Source organism: Bison bison, unplaced genomic scaffold (assembly GCF_000754665.1).
Source record: "Bison bison bison isolate TAMUID 2011002044 unplaced genomic scaffold, Bison_UMD1.0 scf7180017864146, whole genome shotgun sequence".
NCBI lineage: Eukaryota > Metazoa > Chordata > Mammalia > Artiodactyla > Bovidae > Bison > Bison bison.
This window is the reverse complement of record NW_011494718.1, coordinates 9,068,064-9,085,236: the sequence shown is the minus strand read 5'-3', so window position 1 is coordinate 9,085,236 and position 17,173 is coordinate 9,068,064. Positions and strand designations below refer to the sequence as shown.

The window sequence follows — 17,173 nt, the reverse complement described above, 5'->3', positions numbered from 1 at the left end:
TCTTTATTGTGGCATTTCCTCACTCTGTGTGGGTTTGTACAGGTGGCTTGTCAAGGTTTCTTGGTTAGGGAAGCTTGTGTTGGTGTTCTGGTGAGTGGAGCTGTATTTCTTCTCTCTCCTTTTGAAGACTTGGGTTGCTTTTCTGGGTGCCTGATGTCCTCTGCCAGCTTTCAGAAGTTGTTTTGTGGAATTTACTCGGCGTTTAAATGTTCTTTTGATGAATTTGTGGGGGAGAAAGTGTTCTCCCCGTCCTACTCCTCTGCCATCTTAGCTCCTCCCCTTTTACCATCATTTAAAAAAACAGGAATGGCAAGCTCTCATATTGAAGATTTTTTCCTCATTTCTCTAAAGTCAAGTTCAACTGCATCAAAATGTTGCCAGGCGACTGATCGGCAGTTGGTAAGCACTGTCTGAAATAGTCTAAACTTAGCCACTGAAAACATTTAAACATTTCACATCATTAAATTAAAACACTCACATAGTTAAATCATTTCACATTATTTGGAGATAACCCAGATTTTGCATTAAGTTAGCCATAGAAAGCCATGAGCAAACACAAATGACCAAAGGAGATAAAGTTCTGTGACTGAAAGTGGAAATTTACTGTTATTATAATTATGTTGAGATGTGAAAGTGATGGTAAGAAAGGATTCAGGACTAACCTTATGATAAAATCATGACTTGAAGAACAAGACCAGCTCCAAAGCATCATGGATGCCTTAGAGGCCAAATTCTCACATGTGTATCTATAGCTCTTCAGGGCTGAACACTCATCCAACCATCTACCCATCTACCTACCTGTCAGTCTGTCACCATCCATGTGTATAAATAGTACACATACATGTATATGGTACATTATATATATATCAGTTCAGTTCAGTCACTCAGTAGTGTCCGCCTCTTTGCGACCCCATGAATTGCAGCACGCCAGGCCTCCCTGTCCATCACCAACTCCCAGAGTTCACTCAGACTCACGTCCATTAAGTCAGTGATGCCATCCAGACATCTCATCCTCTGTCGTCCCCTTCTCCTCCTGCCCCCAATCCCTTCCAGCATCAGTCTTTTCCAATGAGTCAACTCTTCACATGAGGTGGCCAAAGTATTGGGAGTTTCAGCTGTAGCATCATTTCTTCCAAAGAATACCCAGGACTGATCTCCTTCAGAATGGACTGGTTGGATCTCCTTGCAGTCCAAGGGACTCTCAAGAGTCTTCTCCAACACCACAGTTCAAAAGCATCAATTCTTCGGCGCTCAGCTTTCTTCACAGTCCAACTCTCACATCCACACATGACTACTGGAAAAACCATAGCCTTGACTAGACGGACCTTTGTTGGCAAAGTAATATCTCTGCTTTTGAATATGCTGTCTAGGTTGGTCATAACTTTCCTTCCAAGGAGTAAGCATCTTTTAATTTCATGGCTGCAGTCACCATCTGCAGTGATTTTGGAGCCCCCCAAAATAAAGTCTGACAATGTTTCCGCATCTGTTTCCCAAGTGATGGGACCAGATGCCATGATCTTCATTTTCTGAATGTTGAGCTTTAAGCCAAGTTTTTCACTCTCCTCTTTCACTTTCATCAAGAGGCTTTTCACTTTCTGCCATAAGGGTGGTGTCATCTGTATATCTGAGGTTATTGATATTTCTCCTGGCAATCTTGATTCCAGCTTGTGCTTCTTCCAGCCCAGCATTTTCATGATGTACTCTGCATATAAGTTAAATAAGCAGGGTGACAATATACAGCCTTGACGAACTCCTTTTCCTATTTGGAACCAGTCTGTTGTTCCATGTCCAGTTCTAACTGTTGCTTCCTGACCTGCATATAGGTTTCTCAAGAGGTAGGTCAGGTGGTCTGGTATTCCCATCTCTTTCAGAATTTTCCACAGTTTACTGTGATTATATACATATATATATATGTATGTATGTAATACATAATAAAGCTTCACTAATTAAAAATTATTCAGACATGGGTCTAGGTCCATAATCATTTGTTTGGGGGCTTTTAGCTACTGTGATTTCTTTGTTGTATTTAAACACGTAAACACAACCTTTGCAAGTTCTCTCAACCACATTCAGAAACGTTTACCTTACATCCATGCCATCACATCACAGAAAGACTCAGAGTCCCGTCTTCTTAAAGTGGTTTTTATTAAAGAGCTTTACCGGATGTCACCTTGACCTTTTCCTGAGTTTCCCGGAGTCCCTGTTTACTCTGTGGTTTCTGAGAGGTGAGTTACTGGAAACCTAGTTGAATTAATCAGCTATTCCTCACAATAACCTCCTTGTTGCTATGGCTACTGAACGGTTTTCAGTCTGTTTGCTGACTGGCCCATCGGCACCTTCTGCCCCCACCCCTGCGTTTGCACAGTGAGGGACACACTCTCTTCCGGCTCCTGTGGGTATCTTTGCCTCCTTATCTCACTTTGGCAGCAGCTCCTGCCCAGACTCTCTGCAGGCGCCCTCCTAGTTTTGGCCCCTTGGTGGGTCTCTTCCTCGGGGTTCGGTTCTGTCCACCACACAGCCACGCTGATGCCTGGGCAGCTCCACTGACCCCCGGGCTGCGTGGACAGCCATGTGCTGTACCTCCCAAGGCTATATCAGCACTCATCCTCATCTCCACAGAGCCTTGAGCTCACCTGACGTCTCTCCTGGGATTCCTCAGGGCACCTCAACTCAGCACGTCCAAAATATGCCCATCGCCTCTCCTCACAAAGCTCCTCCTCCACATCTCCTCACTCAGCGCCGTTGCCGCCCCACAACAACCTACGTCCAAATCCTGGGTCATCTTAGACCCCCGCCCTCCTCTCTCAAGCCCTCTGTCCTATTCACCACCAAGAACCGTCCGTTCCGCTACCTGAAGATGTCCGCGGTCCCCTTGCCCCTGCTCCACCTTAGCGCCTGGTCTCCATCTCTTACCTGGACCACCATATCAGCAGCCTTACTGGCCCTCTGCTTCTCCTCCAATAGACCCTCTAGATCAGCACTGTCAATACGGCCATGGCAACTGGCCATATGTGGCTGCTGAGCCCGTCAAATGTGGGACATCAATTTTTTAAGTTCTATTTACATGTCAGTAGCCACTTGTCGGAGAAGGCAATGGCACCCCACTCCAGTACTCCTGCCTGGAAAATGCCATGGATGGAGGAGCCTGGAAGGCTGCAGTCCATGGGGTCACTGAGGGTCGGACGTGACTGAGCGACTTCACTTTCACTTTTCACTTTCATGCATTGGAGAAGGAAATGGCAACCAACTCCAGTGTTCTTTCCTGGAGAATCCCAGGGACAGAGGAGCCTGGTGGGCTGCCGTCTATGGGGTCACACAGAGTCAGGCACGACTAAAGTGACTTAGCAGCAGCAGCAGCCACTTGTGGCCAGTGGTTACCAGATTGGAAGGAACAGCTCTCGACTCTACAGATGTGCTCAGAATCCCTCACGAGCTACCTCAAGGTGGTTTACAGACCTTTTCATTGTCCCCATCCTTAATCCTCTCTGCTCCTCTCTGATGCTCTTGGATACAGTGAATTTTCTATTTCTCAAAATCACCATGTGCTGTCTCCCTTGGGATAGGAACTCCTGTGGCTTGGGTTAACTTCCCTCTGTCTGTTTGGCCAACACCTTCTTTGTCTTTGGGACTGAGCTTAGCAGTCACTTCCCTCATCTCATGCCCTGGACCATCTCTACCCTGACACTCCCCCTTCAGTACACCTACCCTGACACACGTGGTCCTTACCCGTCGACCTCAAGCACCCAGCATGCCACACTCTAATGCCCAGTTTACTTGTCTCCTCTCTTCTCTATCAGACTACACACTCTGTGGGCAGAGACTGAGTCCCCCTCGGCTGCTCTTATATCCTCAGGATTAACAAGGTCCCTTGCCCAGTGGAGGCTTCCATACACCTGTGCCTACCTGTCAATTCCTTGACCTTGGTCTTGGCAAATGATTTTTTTGGATATGACACCAGAAGCACAAGTGGCAGTAGGAAAGTTCAACAAGTATGACTACCTCAAGCAACAGCCTCCGGGGGCATCCAGAGGGGAGCCTGGAGAAATACGACAGTGATCTCTGAGCCCCAGTGCCCTTAACCATGAACGTGGCAAGCAAAGGCGGTACAATGGGCAGGGACTCCCTGTTTGTCCACGGGAACTCGCACCTTCCAGCTGTGCTCCGTGGCCCCAGCTCCCAGCACATGAAACACACCCATCCCGAGGCCACCCCGACCTCTCCACGTCATACCCAAAGTCATCCTTTCCCTGTTTATCCATAATATTGAAAAAAACCCAGAACATTCTGACCTATTTTATCCCATTCCCCTCATCTTTATGTTTAAATACATGTGATACATTTTTTTCAGTCATGCAAACATAAAATAATTTTCTTAGAGGAAAATAAGCCCTCATTGGCACAATGCACCCAGGGCAAGCAGTCTGAGTCCACCGCACCCTTGAAACGAGAACTCTGTAAAGGCAAACTCAAAACAGGGCTGCAGAAAGAGACGCCACGAACGGTTAGTAAGTGCCCTGTTGGCCTCACCAAACAGACAGAGGATGAGCTCCGCCTCGTCAATTCCTAGTTAATTTGAAACCATTACCTATGATGATTTCCTTTCCAGGAGGAGTATGTCTGGGCCCCTCCCTGGTACCCTGGAAGATAAGGCTTTGCTCACTTTGCTGACTCTGGCATAAACAACCCTGCCTTTATTTAGAGTCTTTCTTAGTCATGGTCTCGTTAAAGAAGAAGGCAGTGTAATATGGCTAACAACTGTGTTAAATGGTTGTTTCCCCTGGGAGACAGAATAAGGCTTTAAATCTTGCCTGAGGTCTCTTACATACACACACACACGGCGGGGGGCGGCGATGGTGTTGCCCGTACTTTAGCTTATTATTACACATGTAGTATCAAACAGTCTCATTTCCTTGTCACCTGAACAAGGGGCAGAGAAGGAGGTGTCCCCCCAGGACCCAGGGGCAGTATGGCCAGGCTTTACTTCCTAGCAGCATCCTGACCATACCGGGCCAAGGGGTTTCCTTCAGCAATGGTGATCCTCACAGCAATCCTTCCTTGTCTCCATCACCAACATCTTTCATCTGGTCAGTGAGTCAGGAAGCATCTGTAGCACATTCAGTGTGTTTTAGCAACACCAGCCTCCCCTGGCACAGGGCGGGACGCACAGAGCACTGCAGTAGTCATGAATGGATGTGAGAGCTGGACCATGACCATAAAGAAGGCTGAGCGCCAAAGAACAGATGCTTTCAAACTGCGGTGCTGGAGAAGACTCTTGAGAGTCCCCTGGACAGCAAGGAGATCCACCCAGTCCATCCTAAAGGAAATCAACTCCAAATACTCATTGCAAGGACTGAAGCTGAAGCTGAAGCTCCAATACTTTGGGTACCTGAAGCGAGGAGTTGACTCATTGGAAAAGACGCTGCTGCTGGGTAAGATTGAAGGCGGGAGGAGAGGGGGACATCAGAGGATGAGATGTTGGATGGCATCACCGACTCAATGGACATGAGTTTGAGCAAACTCTGGGAGATACTGAAGGACTAGGAAGCCTGGTGTGCTGCAGTCCACGGGATCAGAGAGAGTCAGACGTGACTTAGTGACTGAACAACATCAGGGCACTGGGAACGGAAGCACCTGGAAAGGCTATGCTGACCGAAGTCCATGGGATTCACCACTGGATGACTGCCCCCAATGCAGAATGGCTTTTCCTGCCCATGTCCCTGCTGGGTCTTGCCAACTTTAGACTGTTACCCACTTGAGGGCCCTGCCATATGCCTGTTTGTCTCTGTTTACAGTTAACTAAAACAGCCTGATGGATTTTCTTTTTGGTGGTGCTGAGACATGGTTTGCTGCTGCTAAGTTGCTTCAGTCGTGTCTGACTCTGTGGGACCCCATAGACGGCAGCCCACCAAGGCCCCGCCGTCCCTGGGATTCTCCAGGCAAGAACACTAGAGTGGGTTGCCATTTCTTTCTCCAATGCATGAAAGTCAAATGTGAAAGTGAAAGTGAAGTCGCTCAGTCGTGTCTGACTCTTAGCGACCCCATGGACTGCAGCCTACCAGGCTCCTCCGTCTATGGGATTTTCCAGGCAAGAGTACTGGAGTGGGGTGCCATTGCCTTCTCCGAGAGACATGGTTTGGGGAAATGCAAACCCAATCTGGAAAAGTGGAAGCAAAACAATGAACATTTGTTTGGTGCTTGTTACCTTGTGGCTGTGTTATTTCACATGCTTCAAAAATTCCCGTATAGTAAGATGGGTATTATTCCCATTTTACAGCTGAAGAAACCGAGGACCAAGAAATTTAAGTGGAGTGCCCAAGAGAAATGCTGGTGGAGGAGCAGAGGCCACGCTCTACTGTTGTCCGCAGTGGTCATCATTTTGTGGCAGATTCTGATGTGGGCCTCAGAACCTTTCTGGAGGGGACACTGACCGAGAAGATGTGGAACAGAACCAGCAGGAAAGCGGCAGGCAGCTCACATGGTGGATCCAGCCGGCTTAGGGCTGGCATGCTTCAGTGTGGGGGAAGCAGCGGATCTGCATCGCTCTCAAAACCACCTCGAGTGCAGTCACGGTGGAAATCGCCACTATCACTGCCTGACACGAAAGCACCCGCTCATTAAAGGAGCAACGGGGGTCTCAGAATAATTTAACACACACGGCTGCTTGCAGCGATCTCTTCTGTTGATGATCATGAAACTGAAATTCACACCCTCTCCACATAAAGAAGGGAGTCTCCCGGTGTGCACGTGGGGTGGGTCCTGTATCGCTGTGTCTGCTCCCATCGTGCCCGCCTCCCCCGTGCAGAAGAGCAGCTTAGCTCTGAGAGCCACCTGGGCTGTGCAGCCTTCCTTCTGCCACCACAGAAAGCAATCACAGAGAGAGAGGACCTTCTGGTCCCACCCAGGGACTCGCTGGTGCCCACCCCAGCAATGGGTAGGTTCTTAGCCCGGTTTACTGTTTAATGATCATTAGCAGAGGTGAAAACCTCCCCTCCGCCCTGAAACCAGCTCAGCCTACGGTGAGGCAGACCCCACATATGGTTTTGGGAACTGCTAAACATATGTGATGTTTTAGTATAACACCAGGTTCACTGCCTTCAGATGCAACCCCACGCCTCACAAAACGATGCATTCCAGAAGCTGCCAGGGAAACGCCAAACGCGTCTGAAGAGTCAGAGAGCAGTGCAGTTGCCGTTTGTAGGACTCCTCCTGCTCGTTCTCTGAGCTCTGGAGACGCAGCCCAGCCTGGGACCCAGCGGCAGCCAGCAGTCTGAGGCCCTCCTGCATCGCGTGGGGGGTATGGGGAGCACCAGGCAGAGGGTTCCAGCTGCCACTGGCTCCCTGGGGACCCCAAGAAGTCACTCTCTGGACCTCTGCCTCATTTTCCAAGAAATAAAGATTCTCTGAGACACCCTTACTCCACTTCCAGAAGCCTTCCATGACCCCTGCCCAGCACGACTGGCTCCTAGACCTACCCGACAAGGTTTTCCAGCAACTCAGAATAAACATCCGTGAGCACACAATGCCCAGTGTGCTCATGTCTGCAGAGCTCCCAGCCCCCGCCCTGGACGGTGTTGTTGGTGGTCTTGAGCACACGGAAAGCTCCCCGAGGCCAGATTTGAGTCTCTCCCTCCATTGCAATGCCTGACGCTTTTAGACACTAATGTATTTGTTGAATTAGATGAACCTCTTCCTCTATCAGAGCAAGTGGGAATCCTAAGGACAGGAATGGGAATAATGAGAATAATACTTATCTTACAGGGAGTTTTTAGAAGGGCATGAAATAACACAGGTACTGAGGCATCTGAACAGATACCCCTGCTTCCCCTTTTGAACAGGATGCTCTCCCTTAAGAGCAAGCGGTACCTAAAGACAGGTATTCTGTCCCCATCTGTACCTCTCGTCCTGGAACACAGGAGGGGCTCGCAGACACGTGAATGAATGAGCGGCATGTATGCTCTCAAAGATCGCTCTGTCCACAGTTACCTTCTGCCCTGTGGAGTGTTCTAGCTGCCTCATTTTAGACTCTAAGCAGTTTGAGGGGTAGGTTGGTGTCCTATAGTTATTTTGTATCCTCTGTAGTCACAGGTTTGCTAGGCATGAGGCAACGTATTATGTACACGGAAATAAAGTCCATTACAATAGTATGGCCTTGATTCTACTTAACAGAGAAAGGGTAACATTTTGCTTCTGAGAAATACTATTAATATCATCCTTTAACCTTTACTAGCTGTTCTACACCCTGATCATAGCATAAATAGGCCTTGATCTCCATGAATGAATAGACGCTACCGATAAATTCATGAGAAATGTGCCTTCTTCACTAATAGGAAATTAACTGCCACTCCTAGCAATACCTAGAAAGTGACTGTGTGTACTGAGTTGCTCAGCCATGTCACTCAGCCATGTCTAACTCTTTGAGACCACATGGACTGTAGCCCACCAGACTCCTCTGTCCATGGGATTTTCCAGGCAAGAACAGTGGAGTGGGGTGCCATTTCCAGTATTCCTCCAGGTGATCATCCAAACCCAGGGATCAAACCCGCATGTCCTTTGTCTCCTGCATTGCAGGAGATCTTTCCCTGCTGAGCCATTGGAGAAGAAAGTGACTAGTAATTCTCAATTCTCTCTGGAAGAATAAGGAATCTGTGTGCTTTACATATAACACCCATTTAGAATGCAAAAACACACCCATCCCTAGAAGCCTGGCCACAACTGCTTTCTTTGAACTTTTTTTGGGAGGGAGACTGGTGTTCGGAGGGTTTGGGATTCATTCAAGTTGCTGACCCGTTCAAATACTTGACTGCCAACCTGATCTTTCAGATGCTGTTCCTTCACTCACCCTGGCTCTGTTCTGCCAACACACGTGTGCACCATGTGGGAGAAAACCGTATGTCCTGAGAAGTGTGTACACATGTCCCCAGATACGTGCGTCCCGAGGCTGGGCATACTAGGCATGCTACTTAAACAGAACTTGGATTTACAGGCACAAGGTTCTTGTCTGTGTGACTCTCAGGAACACATGCTCTTTTTCCACAAAGTGACCAGAACGAGGCTCTGCGTACAGAGCCAGTCCTCCTGTAGCTCTTTGTTCCCTGGAAGAAAATTCCACAAATGTTGACTCACTAATTTACTCTAATGAAAAAGCTGTAGGCAGTCTCAAGTCTGAGTAAGCGTGAATGTTAGAAAGGTCCCTCCAGACTTACAATGCGTTTTTCAATGTTCTGTCTGGGATGGGAATATATTAATAAATAGAGCGTTGAAGATGCTTCTGTTAAGCTACTTCTGAGGGCAAACATCTCTGATTGTTTAAAATGAAAGGTTTTAGGCTTAAAGTGATTCCAGTGGTTCCCCAAAGAATGTTCTCCACCCAGCAAAAGTGGAGTCAGGTGGATTAGATCTACCCTTCCACCAAAAACAACACAAAAATGGTTTTTGAGATACTACATATCAGTCAATGAAGGACAATGACCTCTAGAACAAAACAGAAAAGCTTTGTGATGTTGGCATTGACAAGGAATTCTTAGCTACAAAACCAAAAACATGATTCATGAAAGAAAAAATAATCAACTGAACTTTCTTAGAACTGAAAATCCCTGCTCTTCAAAAGACATTGATAAGAGAATGATAAGATAAGCCACAGAGAGAAAATACTTGCAAGTTATATGTCTTATAAAGGAATTATATCCAGAATATACAAAGAACTCTCAAAACTCAACAATCCAATTACAAGCAAACATCCTAGTTTTTAAAAATGAGAAATAGTTGGACAGATATTTCAGCAAAGAGGACACAGAGATGGTAAAGAAGCAAAAGAAAGGACCATTAATGATGAAGGAAATGCAAATTAAAACCATAGGGAGACTTTGGGGCTTCCTTGGTGGCTCAGACAATACAGAATCTGCTGCAATGCAGGAGACTCAGGGGTTGATCTCTCTGGTCAGAAGATCCCCTGGAGAAGGAAATGTCTATCCACTCCAGTATTCCTGCCTGGGAAATTCCATGGATAGAGGAGCCTGGCGGGCTACAGTCCACGGGGTTGCAGAGAAGTGGACATGACTCAGTGACTAACCAACCACTATTGTTATCTTCTCAACAACTCTATCCTGGAATAGAAAATGGTAACCCACTGCAGTATTCTTGCCCGGAAAAATTCCATGGACAGAGAAGCCTGGAGGGCTACAGTCACAAAGACGGGTCCTAAAGAGTCAGACACACGACTGAGCGACTAACACTTACTTTCCAGGGAGACATCATCACACAGCTATTAGAATGGCTAAAACTAAAAAGACTAATGATACTGCATGTCAGCAAGGATATGGGGCAACCTGTATTCACACACACTTCTTGAGGGATTGTACAACTATGCAGCCACTTTGGAAAATAGTTATACACCTACCATATGACACAGGTCTTCCATGGCCGCCACTTATTCACTCAAGAAAAAGAAAGTGGTGTCCATATATAGACATATACATAATGCACAACTTCGTGTGTGTAGTTAGTCGCTCAGTCGTGTCTGACTCTTTGAAACCCCATGGACTGTAGCCCGCCAGGCTCCTTTGTCCATGGGGATTCTCCAGGCAAGAATACTGGAGTGGGTTGCCATGCCCTCCTCCAAGGGGATCTTCCTAACCCAGGGATCGAACCCAGGTCTCCTGCATTGCAGGAGGATTCTTTACTGTCTGAGCCACCAGGGAAGCTCGAGAATACTGGAATGGGTAGCCTATCCCTTCTTCAGGGGATCTTCCCAACCCAGGAATCGAACTGGAGTCTCCTGCATTGCAGGCAGATTCTTTACCAGCTGAGCTACCAAGGAAGCCCAACTTACTCTGAAACTGTCCCTAATCTGGAAACAATCCAAATGTCCATCAATGGGCGACGGGACCACCAAACTGTAGAATATCTTCACAACGGGAGGTCAGTCAGCAATAAGTAGGAATGAAGTATTGCTATATGGCAACAGCATGGATGAGTCCCCAAATCTTATGTCAAGCGAAGGAAGCCAGATACAGCAGACTACATACTATAATATTGTATGATTCCATGGGTATGAAACACTAACATATATCAACCAATCTACACTGCCAGAAAGCAATCCAGAAAGCAACTGAGGAGGAGGAGGCAGCAGGACAGCTGATGGATGAACAACAAAGTCTACCATACAGCACAGGGAACCATATTCAGTAGTCTGCAATAAAAGATAATGGAAAAGAATATATATATATGTATAACTGAGGCACTCTGCTGTACAGCAGAAATCAACAACAGTGTAAATCAAGTATACTTCTGATTTTTTAAAAGGGCGCAAGAAAACTTCTGGAGTGATGGGGATGTCTGCTCTCTTGATTTCAATAATTGTTTCATGGGTGTATACATGTCTCAAACATCCCAAATGGTACGCTTTAAGTATGTTCAGCTTATTTTGTATCAATTTCACTGTAATAAAAAAATACTGAAAACATATTCATAGGAAGGACTGATGCCAAAGTTCCATTACTTTGGTCACCTGATATGAAGAGCCGATTCATTGGAAAAGATCTTGATGCTGGGAAGGCAAAAGGGAAAGGGAGGAGCAGAGGATAGATGGTCAGATAGCATCACCGACTCAAAGGTCATGAATCTGAGCAAACTCTGGGAGGCAGTGAAGGCCAGAGGAGCCTAGCATGCTGCAGCCCACGGGGCAGCAAAGAGTCACACATGACTTAGTGACTGAACAAGACACTGATTTGCTTTGGGGGGATCTGGCAGAAAATCATCATTTATGACTTAGACACTTGGCTATTGCTTACTGAGTAGCCACTGGCAAGCAGCTCACTGAGCTGGTGCTAAAAACAAGCCAGCAGAGGACAGTTTGATACCCTGACTACTGGTGTGGCCTCTGGGGGTTTTCACCATCCCACTGTGCACTGAGATTCCCAAAGGCATTGAGATTCCTTAAGGCTGTAGATAAACAAGTTTTAACTTCTGTTGTTGAGTCTCATTATATGCAAAGTACTTCAAAGTGTATCTTTTTCATGAGATTACCTGATGCCAATTACACACTCATTTTACAACTGCACTTGTGCCTGCCAATCATTTGCATGAATAACATGATTCATCAAGAAAGAATCACACCTTCTGCTCCCTGGCCCCTGCTCCCAGCCCAGGTCTGTTAGGAGAAATGCTGACTGAAACGGCCCACCCTGGCAAGCCACCATGCTAAGTATGTGGATGAGTTATTTTACAACAGGAGGGCCTGTTAAGGAACACGGAACTAACAAGCCACCACCAACTGGAAGCGTTTGGGAAAGGTCAAAAGGAGATGCCTCACGTCCTAACAACCTTCCAGAATCCTCCTCGCTGGAATCCATCTTGGCTGAATGAGGTGCACGCCACCAAGAAGGACCCTGAGTCAGAATAAAGAATAACTGGCCAGAGACAACCTGGGAACTAACCCCATTACTATAAAACCCAAGACTTCAAGCAACGTGGCAGAACAGTCCTCCTGGGTTCCCTTACCCTCCTGCTCTCCACCCAGGCACCCCTTCCCAATAAAGTCTCTGGCTTTGTCAGCATGTGTGTGTCTTTGGATAATTCATTTCTGAGTGTCAGACAAGAGCCCCATCTCAATCCAGGAAGGAAGGAAGGGTTAGTTGCTCAGTCGTGTCTGACTCTTTGCGACCCCATGGGCTGTAGCCCATGAGGCTCCTCTGTCCATGAGATTTTCTAGGCAAGGATACTGGAGTGGGTTGCCATTTCCTTCTCCAGGGGATCTTCCCAACCCAGGGATGGAACCCAGGTCTCCTGCATTGCAGGCAGATTCTTTATCGACTGAGGTACAAGGGAAGCCCCTCGATCCTGGAAGGAGTCCCCCTTTCTGCAACAGCTCCACTAAGAAAGGCTTTCAACAAAACCAACAGGAGAGTGTTAACAGTGCTCCTGATTCTTGGGTGGATGACCCTGCCTCATGCTCTACTTTCCTTTACTTCCTTTTGTGAGAGTTGTGAAGAGCACTGTTGGCTGTGTTCCCCAAAGTCTTGTAGCCCATCATTTATTATCTCTGAGATTTTCCAGTAAGTCGTGCTTTGAGGCCACTGATAACTAGTCCAACTATCTATCACTGAATTCACCTTGTGGGAATTTGACTCTTATCACGTGAAATGTTCAGAGAAAGTAAAGGCCAGTGTGATATGCACTGGGTCTTCAGTGTAAAACCCTGGAAAGCGACATTCTTTTATCAACCAACCCCAAAAGACATACCATTCCAGTGGCATAGACAAATCTCTAAAGGATGAACCATTATTTCAGTAGCAACACAATTATAATATTGGTCATCAAGCCTGTCAACATTGTCCTCAGCAACAAGGAAACAGTTGAAAAAGGTTTCTTATCCAAATCACATGGGCTGAACTTGGGCAATCAATGTACCAAAAGAAAGCAAATATAAAAATGTTAAATTAGCATGACCGTGTACAACTTTTTTCGAACCAGAACTGAAGAAACTGCTTGCAAAATGAAATGAGAAGCACATTTTAAGTGGCATGACAAACCAAGTTATCTGAATCAGTATTTTGTAGAAAGTGCTAACGCCTTGACTACATCTGTAACTCAGTAAATTAGAAACAAGCTCAAGAGTTTACTTTGCATATTTACACAAGACAAGAAAGGTGACTCCTATGAAGAACAGTGAATATAAGATTCCGAATCTGGCAAAAAATGCGATGATCCCAGCTGGCCCTGGACCACTAATAATGTTTTTGAAAGACTGGGTTATTAGATGAACAGTTGTAGAAGATGGAAATTATTTATGCAATGCTAAAGCAAACATTCCCATTAACCAAACATTTCCTAAGTTGCCAGCAGAAATGAGAAACCTGACCTGACACCTGCAGCAAATCTGAGGCCCTTCCTTCTCTGGCCCCGAGCTCAGGGTTTTGCCACGATGGCGCACATTTCTCTTACGCTCTGCTCAGGAGGGGAAAGAGCCACACCTTTCACTTTAAATGAAGTTTGTTTCAAAGGTATTCTGAAAAAAATAATTTTCTTCCTAATCAGGTGTTTTTTTTTTTTAATGAAAAATGTTGGGATCCTAGTCCCCTGACCAGGAATGGAACTGTATTGGAAGTATAGAGTCTTAATCACTGGATTGAAGGGGAAGTCCCCTGATCAGTTTTTAACCTCTCGTTGCCTCCTGTGGATAATATACCCCTGTTCTCCCCAAAGCCTCAAGAACTTTCTCAGCTCTCCGGTTTCTCTGGGCCCACAGTGTGTGGGTGACAGACACCAACAGGCTCTACTTACGTCATGCATGGAGTCCAGAAGCTTGGTTAGTTGGTAGAACCTCTGCCAGCTCTGCCCAGAGTTGCTGGGACACTTCGTTACCATCTTTCTCAGCTCCTTGATGTAATTTGTCCTCATTTCTTCAAACGCAGCCTGGCTTTTGAGGCCATCCTTTGGAACTGTGGTGAAGGAATACAGACATGTAAGTTCTCAAAATGGAAATCAGCTTTAGCACCTTCGTGGTTAGATGGCGTAGGCTATTTTGAGGTCATGAGGCTCACACTTTGAGACTGACACTGCATCTTGCTTACTGCATTGATCAATATGCGTGTGTGTTCAGTTGTGTCTGACTCTGCGTGACCCCACAGACTGCAGCCTGCCAGGCTCCTCTTCCTTTGTCCATGGGATTTTTCCAGCCAGAATACTGGAATGGGCTGCCAATTCCTTCTCTGGGGGATCTTCTTGACCCAGGGATCGAACCTGCATTTCCTGCATCTCCTGTATTGCAGGAGAGTTCTTTACCACTGAGCCACTGGGGAATCCCTTATGAGTAAATATGGTAGCTGCTGCTGCTGCTGCTGCTGCTGCTGCTGCTGCATCGCTTCAGTTGTGTCTGACTCTGTGCAACCCCAGAGACAGCAGCCCACCAGGCTCCCCCGTCCCTGGGATTCTCCAGGCAAGAACACTGGAGTGGGTTGCCATTTCCTTCTCCAATGCAGGAAAGTGAAAAGTGAAAGTGAAGTTGCTCAGTTGTGTCCGACTCCTAGCGAACCCATGGACTGCAGCCTACCAGGCTCCTCCGTCCATGGGATTTGCCAGGCAAGAGTACTGGAGTGGGGTGCCACTGCCTTCTCTGAATATGGCAGCTATATAATGGTTAACCTCTGTATACACACATACACAAGAGAGTAACTGGCTTAGCAGGTGTATGTTAGAATGCACTTTGCTTATATTAACTTGCTTCATCTTGACATCAATCTTATGACCTCTTATAACATAATCATTATATTATCCTCATTTCACAGATGTGGAGACTGAAGATTGGACATTTAATCACTAGCCCAAGGACACAATAAATACATGGCAGAGAAAGAGCAGAAACCTAGGTCTGCTTCCAATGCCTGTCTCTTAACCTCAATGCTACACTATCCTGTGGCCTGTCATCAAAGTTTTTATGAACCCTAACTTGCCAATACGTCTCAGGTAGGAAAATATACTTTGATTTTTCAGGACAACTGGAAGAAACACAGACAATCTAAGCTGGGGCTTAAATTAGAAATTCAAGTTCAAATGTCAAAGACACTTGGGGAAACCAGCTGTCTATCAGGGGGGAGGACATGCTGCAAAGAAGCACTTCCTATTCTCTTTGCTCTAAGATGACATGACCACTGAGGCACTGTCACGTGACCACCCAGACAGCCTGCCGGCAGGTCTGTGCCCAGATTTGTGTGTGTGACGGGTAAGAGGACAGTGCTGTACATACAAAACAAGATCACAACCTTCCGAAGGAAAAAAGTCACATTCACCTTTATCTTCAATAAGAGAAAATTAAGAAGTATGTTTTCTTCTTTCCTTGTATAGAGCGTGCCTGTGTGTGTGCATGCGCACACAGTCATGTCAGACTTTTGAGACCCCATGGAGTGTAGCCCGCCAGGCTCCTCCATGCATGGAATTCTCAGGCAAGAATACTGGAGTGGGGTGCCACTTCCTTCTCCAGGGGATCTTCCCAACCCAGGGACTGAACCTGGGTCTCCTGCATTGCAGGCAGATTCTTTACCATCTGAGCCACCAGAGAAGGCCTATCGAGTTGCTAGTTTTTTCTAATTAAATGAAAAACATCTCACTGAAAATAATACTTTGAAATTCAGCACCTGTAAGCATAATAAGTGCTTCTGGGACCTCAAAGGAGGTGATCTTTCCCAGGACACACGTGAACACAGTTTATGGACACAGGGAGCAACCTGTGCCTGCATTTTGCGAGGAGATGGAGGGCAGAGCGTAAACTACAGATGCTCCCTTTGAAAATCCACTTACACGTTTGCTTTTGTTCACTACAGCCAATAAGTACTGATGCTCTAACTCTGAAAAATAAAGTCACTGAGAACTTTCATTTTTGGAAGATGAAGATGAGAAAAATTCATCTTGTGGTATTAATAGTCTTGAGTATGAAATTGCTCTTACTTTCATTTCTCAATTGCACATACTATTTGCTCATTTATCAGATCAGATCAGTCGCTCAGTCGTGTCCGAAGTTTGTGACCCCATGAATCGCAGCACGCCAGGCCTCCCTGTCCATCACCAACTCCCGGAGTTCACTCAGACTCACGTCCATCGAGTCGGTGATGCCATCCAGCCATCTCATCCTCTGTCGTCCCCTTCTCCTCCTGCCCCCAATCCCTCCAAGCATCAGAGTCTTCCAATGAGTCAACTCTTCGCATGAGGTGGCCAAAATACTGGAGTTTCAGCTTTAGCATCATTCCTTCCGAAGAAATCCCAGGACTGATCTCCTTCAGAATGGACTGGTTGGATCTCCTTGCAGTCCAAGGGACTCTCAAAAGTCTTCTCCAACACCACACTTCAAAAGCATCAATTCTTTGGCGCTCAGCCTTCTTCACAGTCCAACTCTCACATCCATACATGACCACAGGAAAAACCATAGCCTTGACTAGACAGACCTTTGTTGGCAAAGTAATGTCTCTGCTTTTGAATATGCTATCTAGGTTGGTCATAACTTTCCTTGTAAGGAGTAAGCGTCTTTTAATTTCATGGCTGCAGTCACCATCTGCAGTGATTTTGGAGCCCCCCAAAATAAAGTCTGACACTGTTTCCACTGTTTCCCTATCTATTTCCCATGAAGTGATGGGACCGGATGCCATGATCTTCATTTTCTGAATGCTGAGCTTTAAGCCAACTT

General features: G+C 46.5%; 1 protein-coding gene across 1 annotated transcript in view; it reads right to left on the bottom strand.

Annotated features, from left to right (window-relative positions):
* NR3C2 (nuclear receptor subfamily 3, group C, member 2) overlaps nucleotides 1-17,173 on the bottom strand; it is a 445,228-nt gene that overhangs the window by 28,927 nt on the left and 399,128 nt on the right. The window contains exon 7 of the mRNA XM_010840772.1: nucleotides 14,281-14,438. Within this exon, the coding sequence (XP_010839074.1) occupies nucleotides 14,281-14,438 (158 nt within the window). The remainder of the gene's footprint in view (nucleotides 1-14,280; nucleotides 14,439-17,173) is intronic.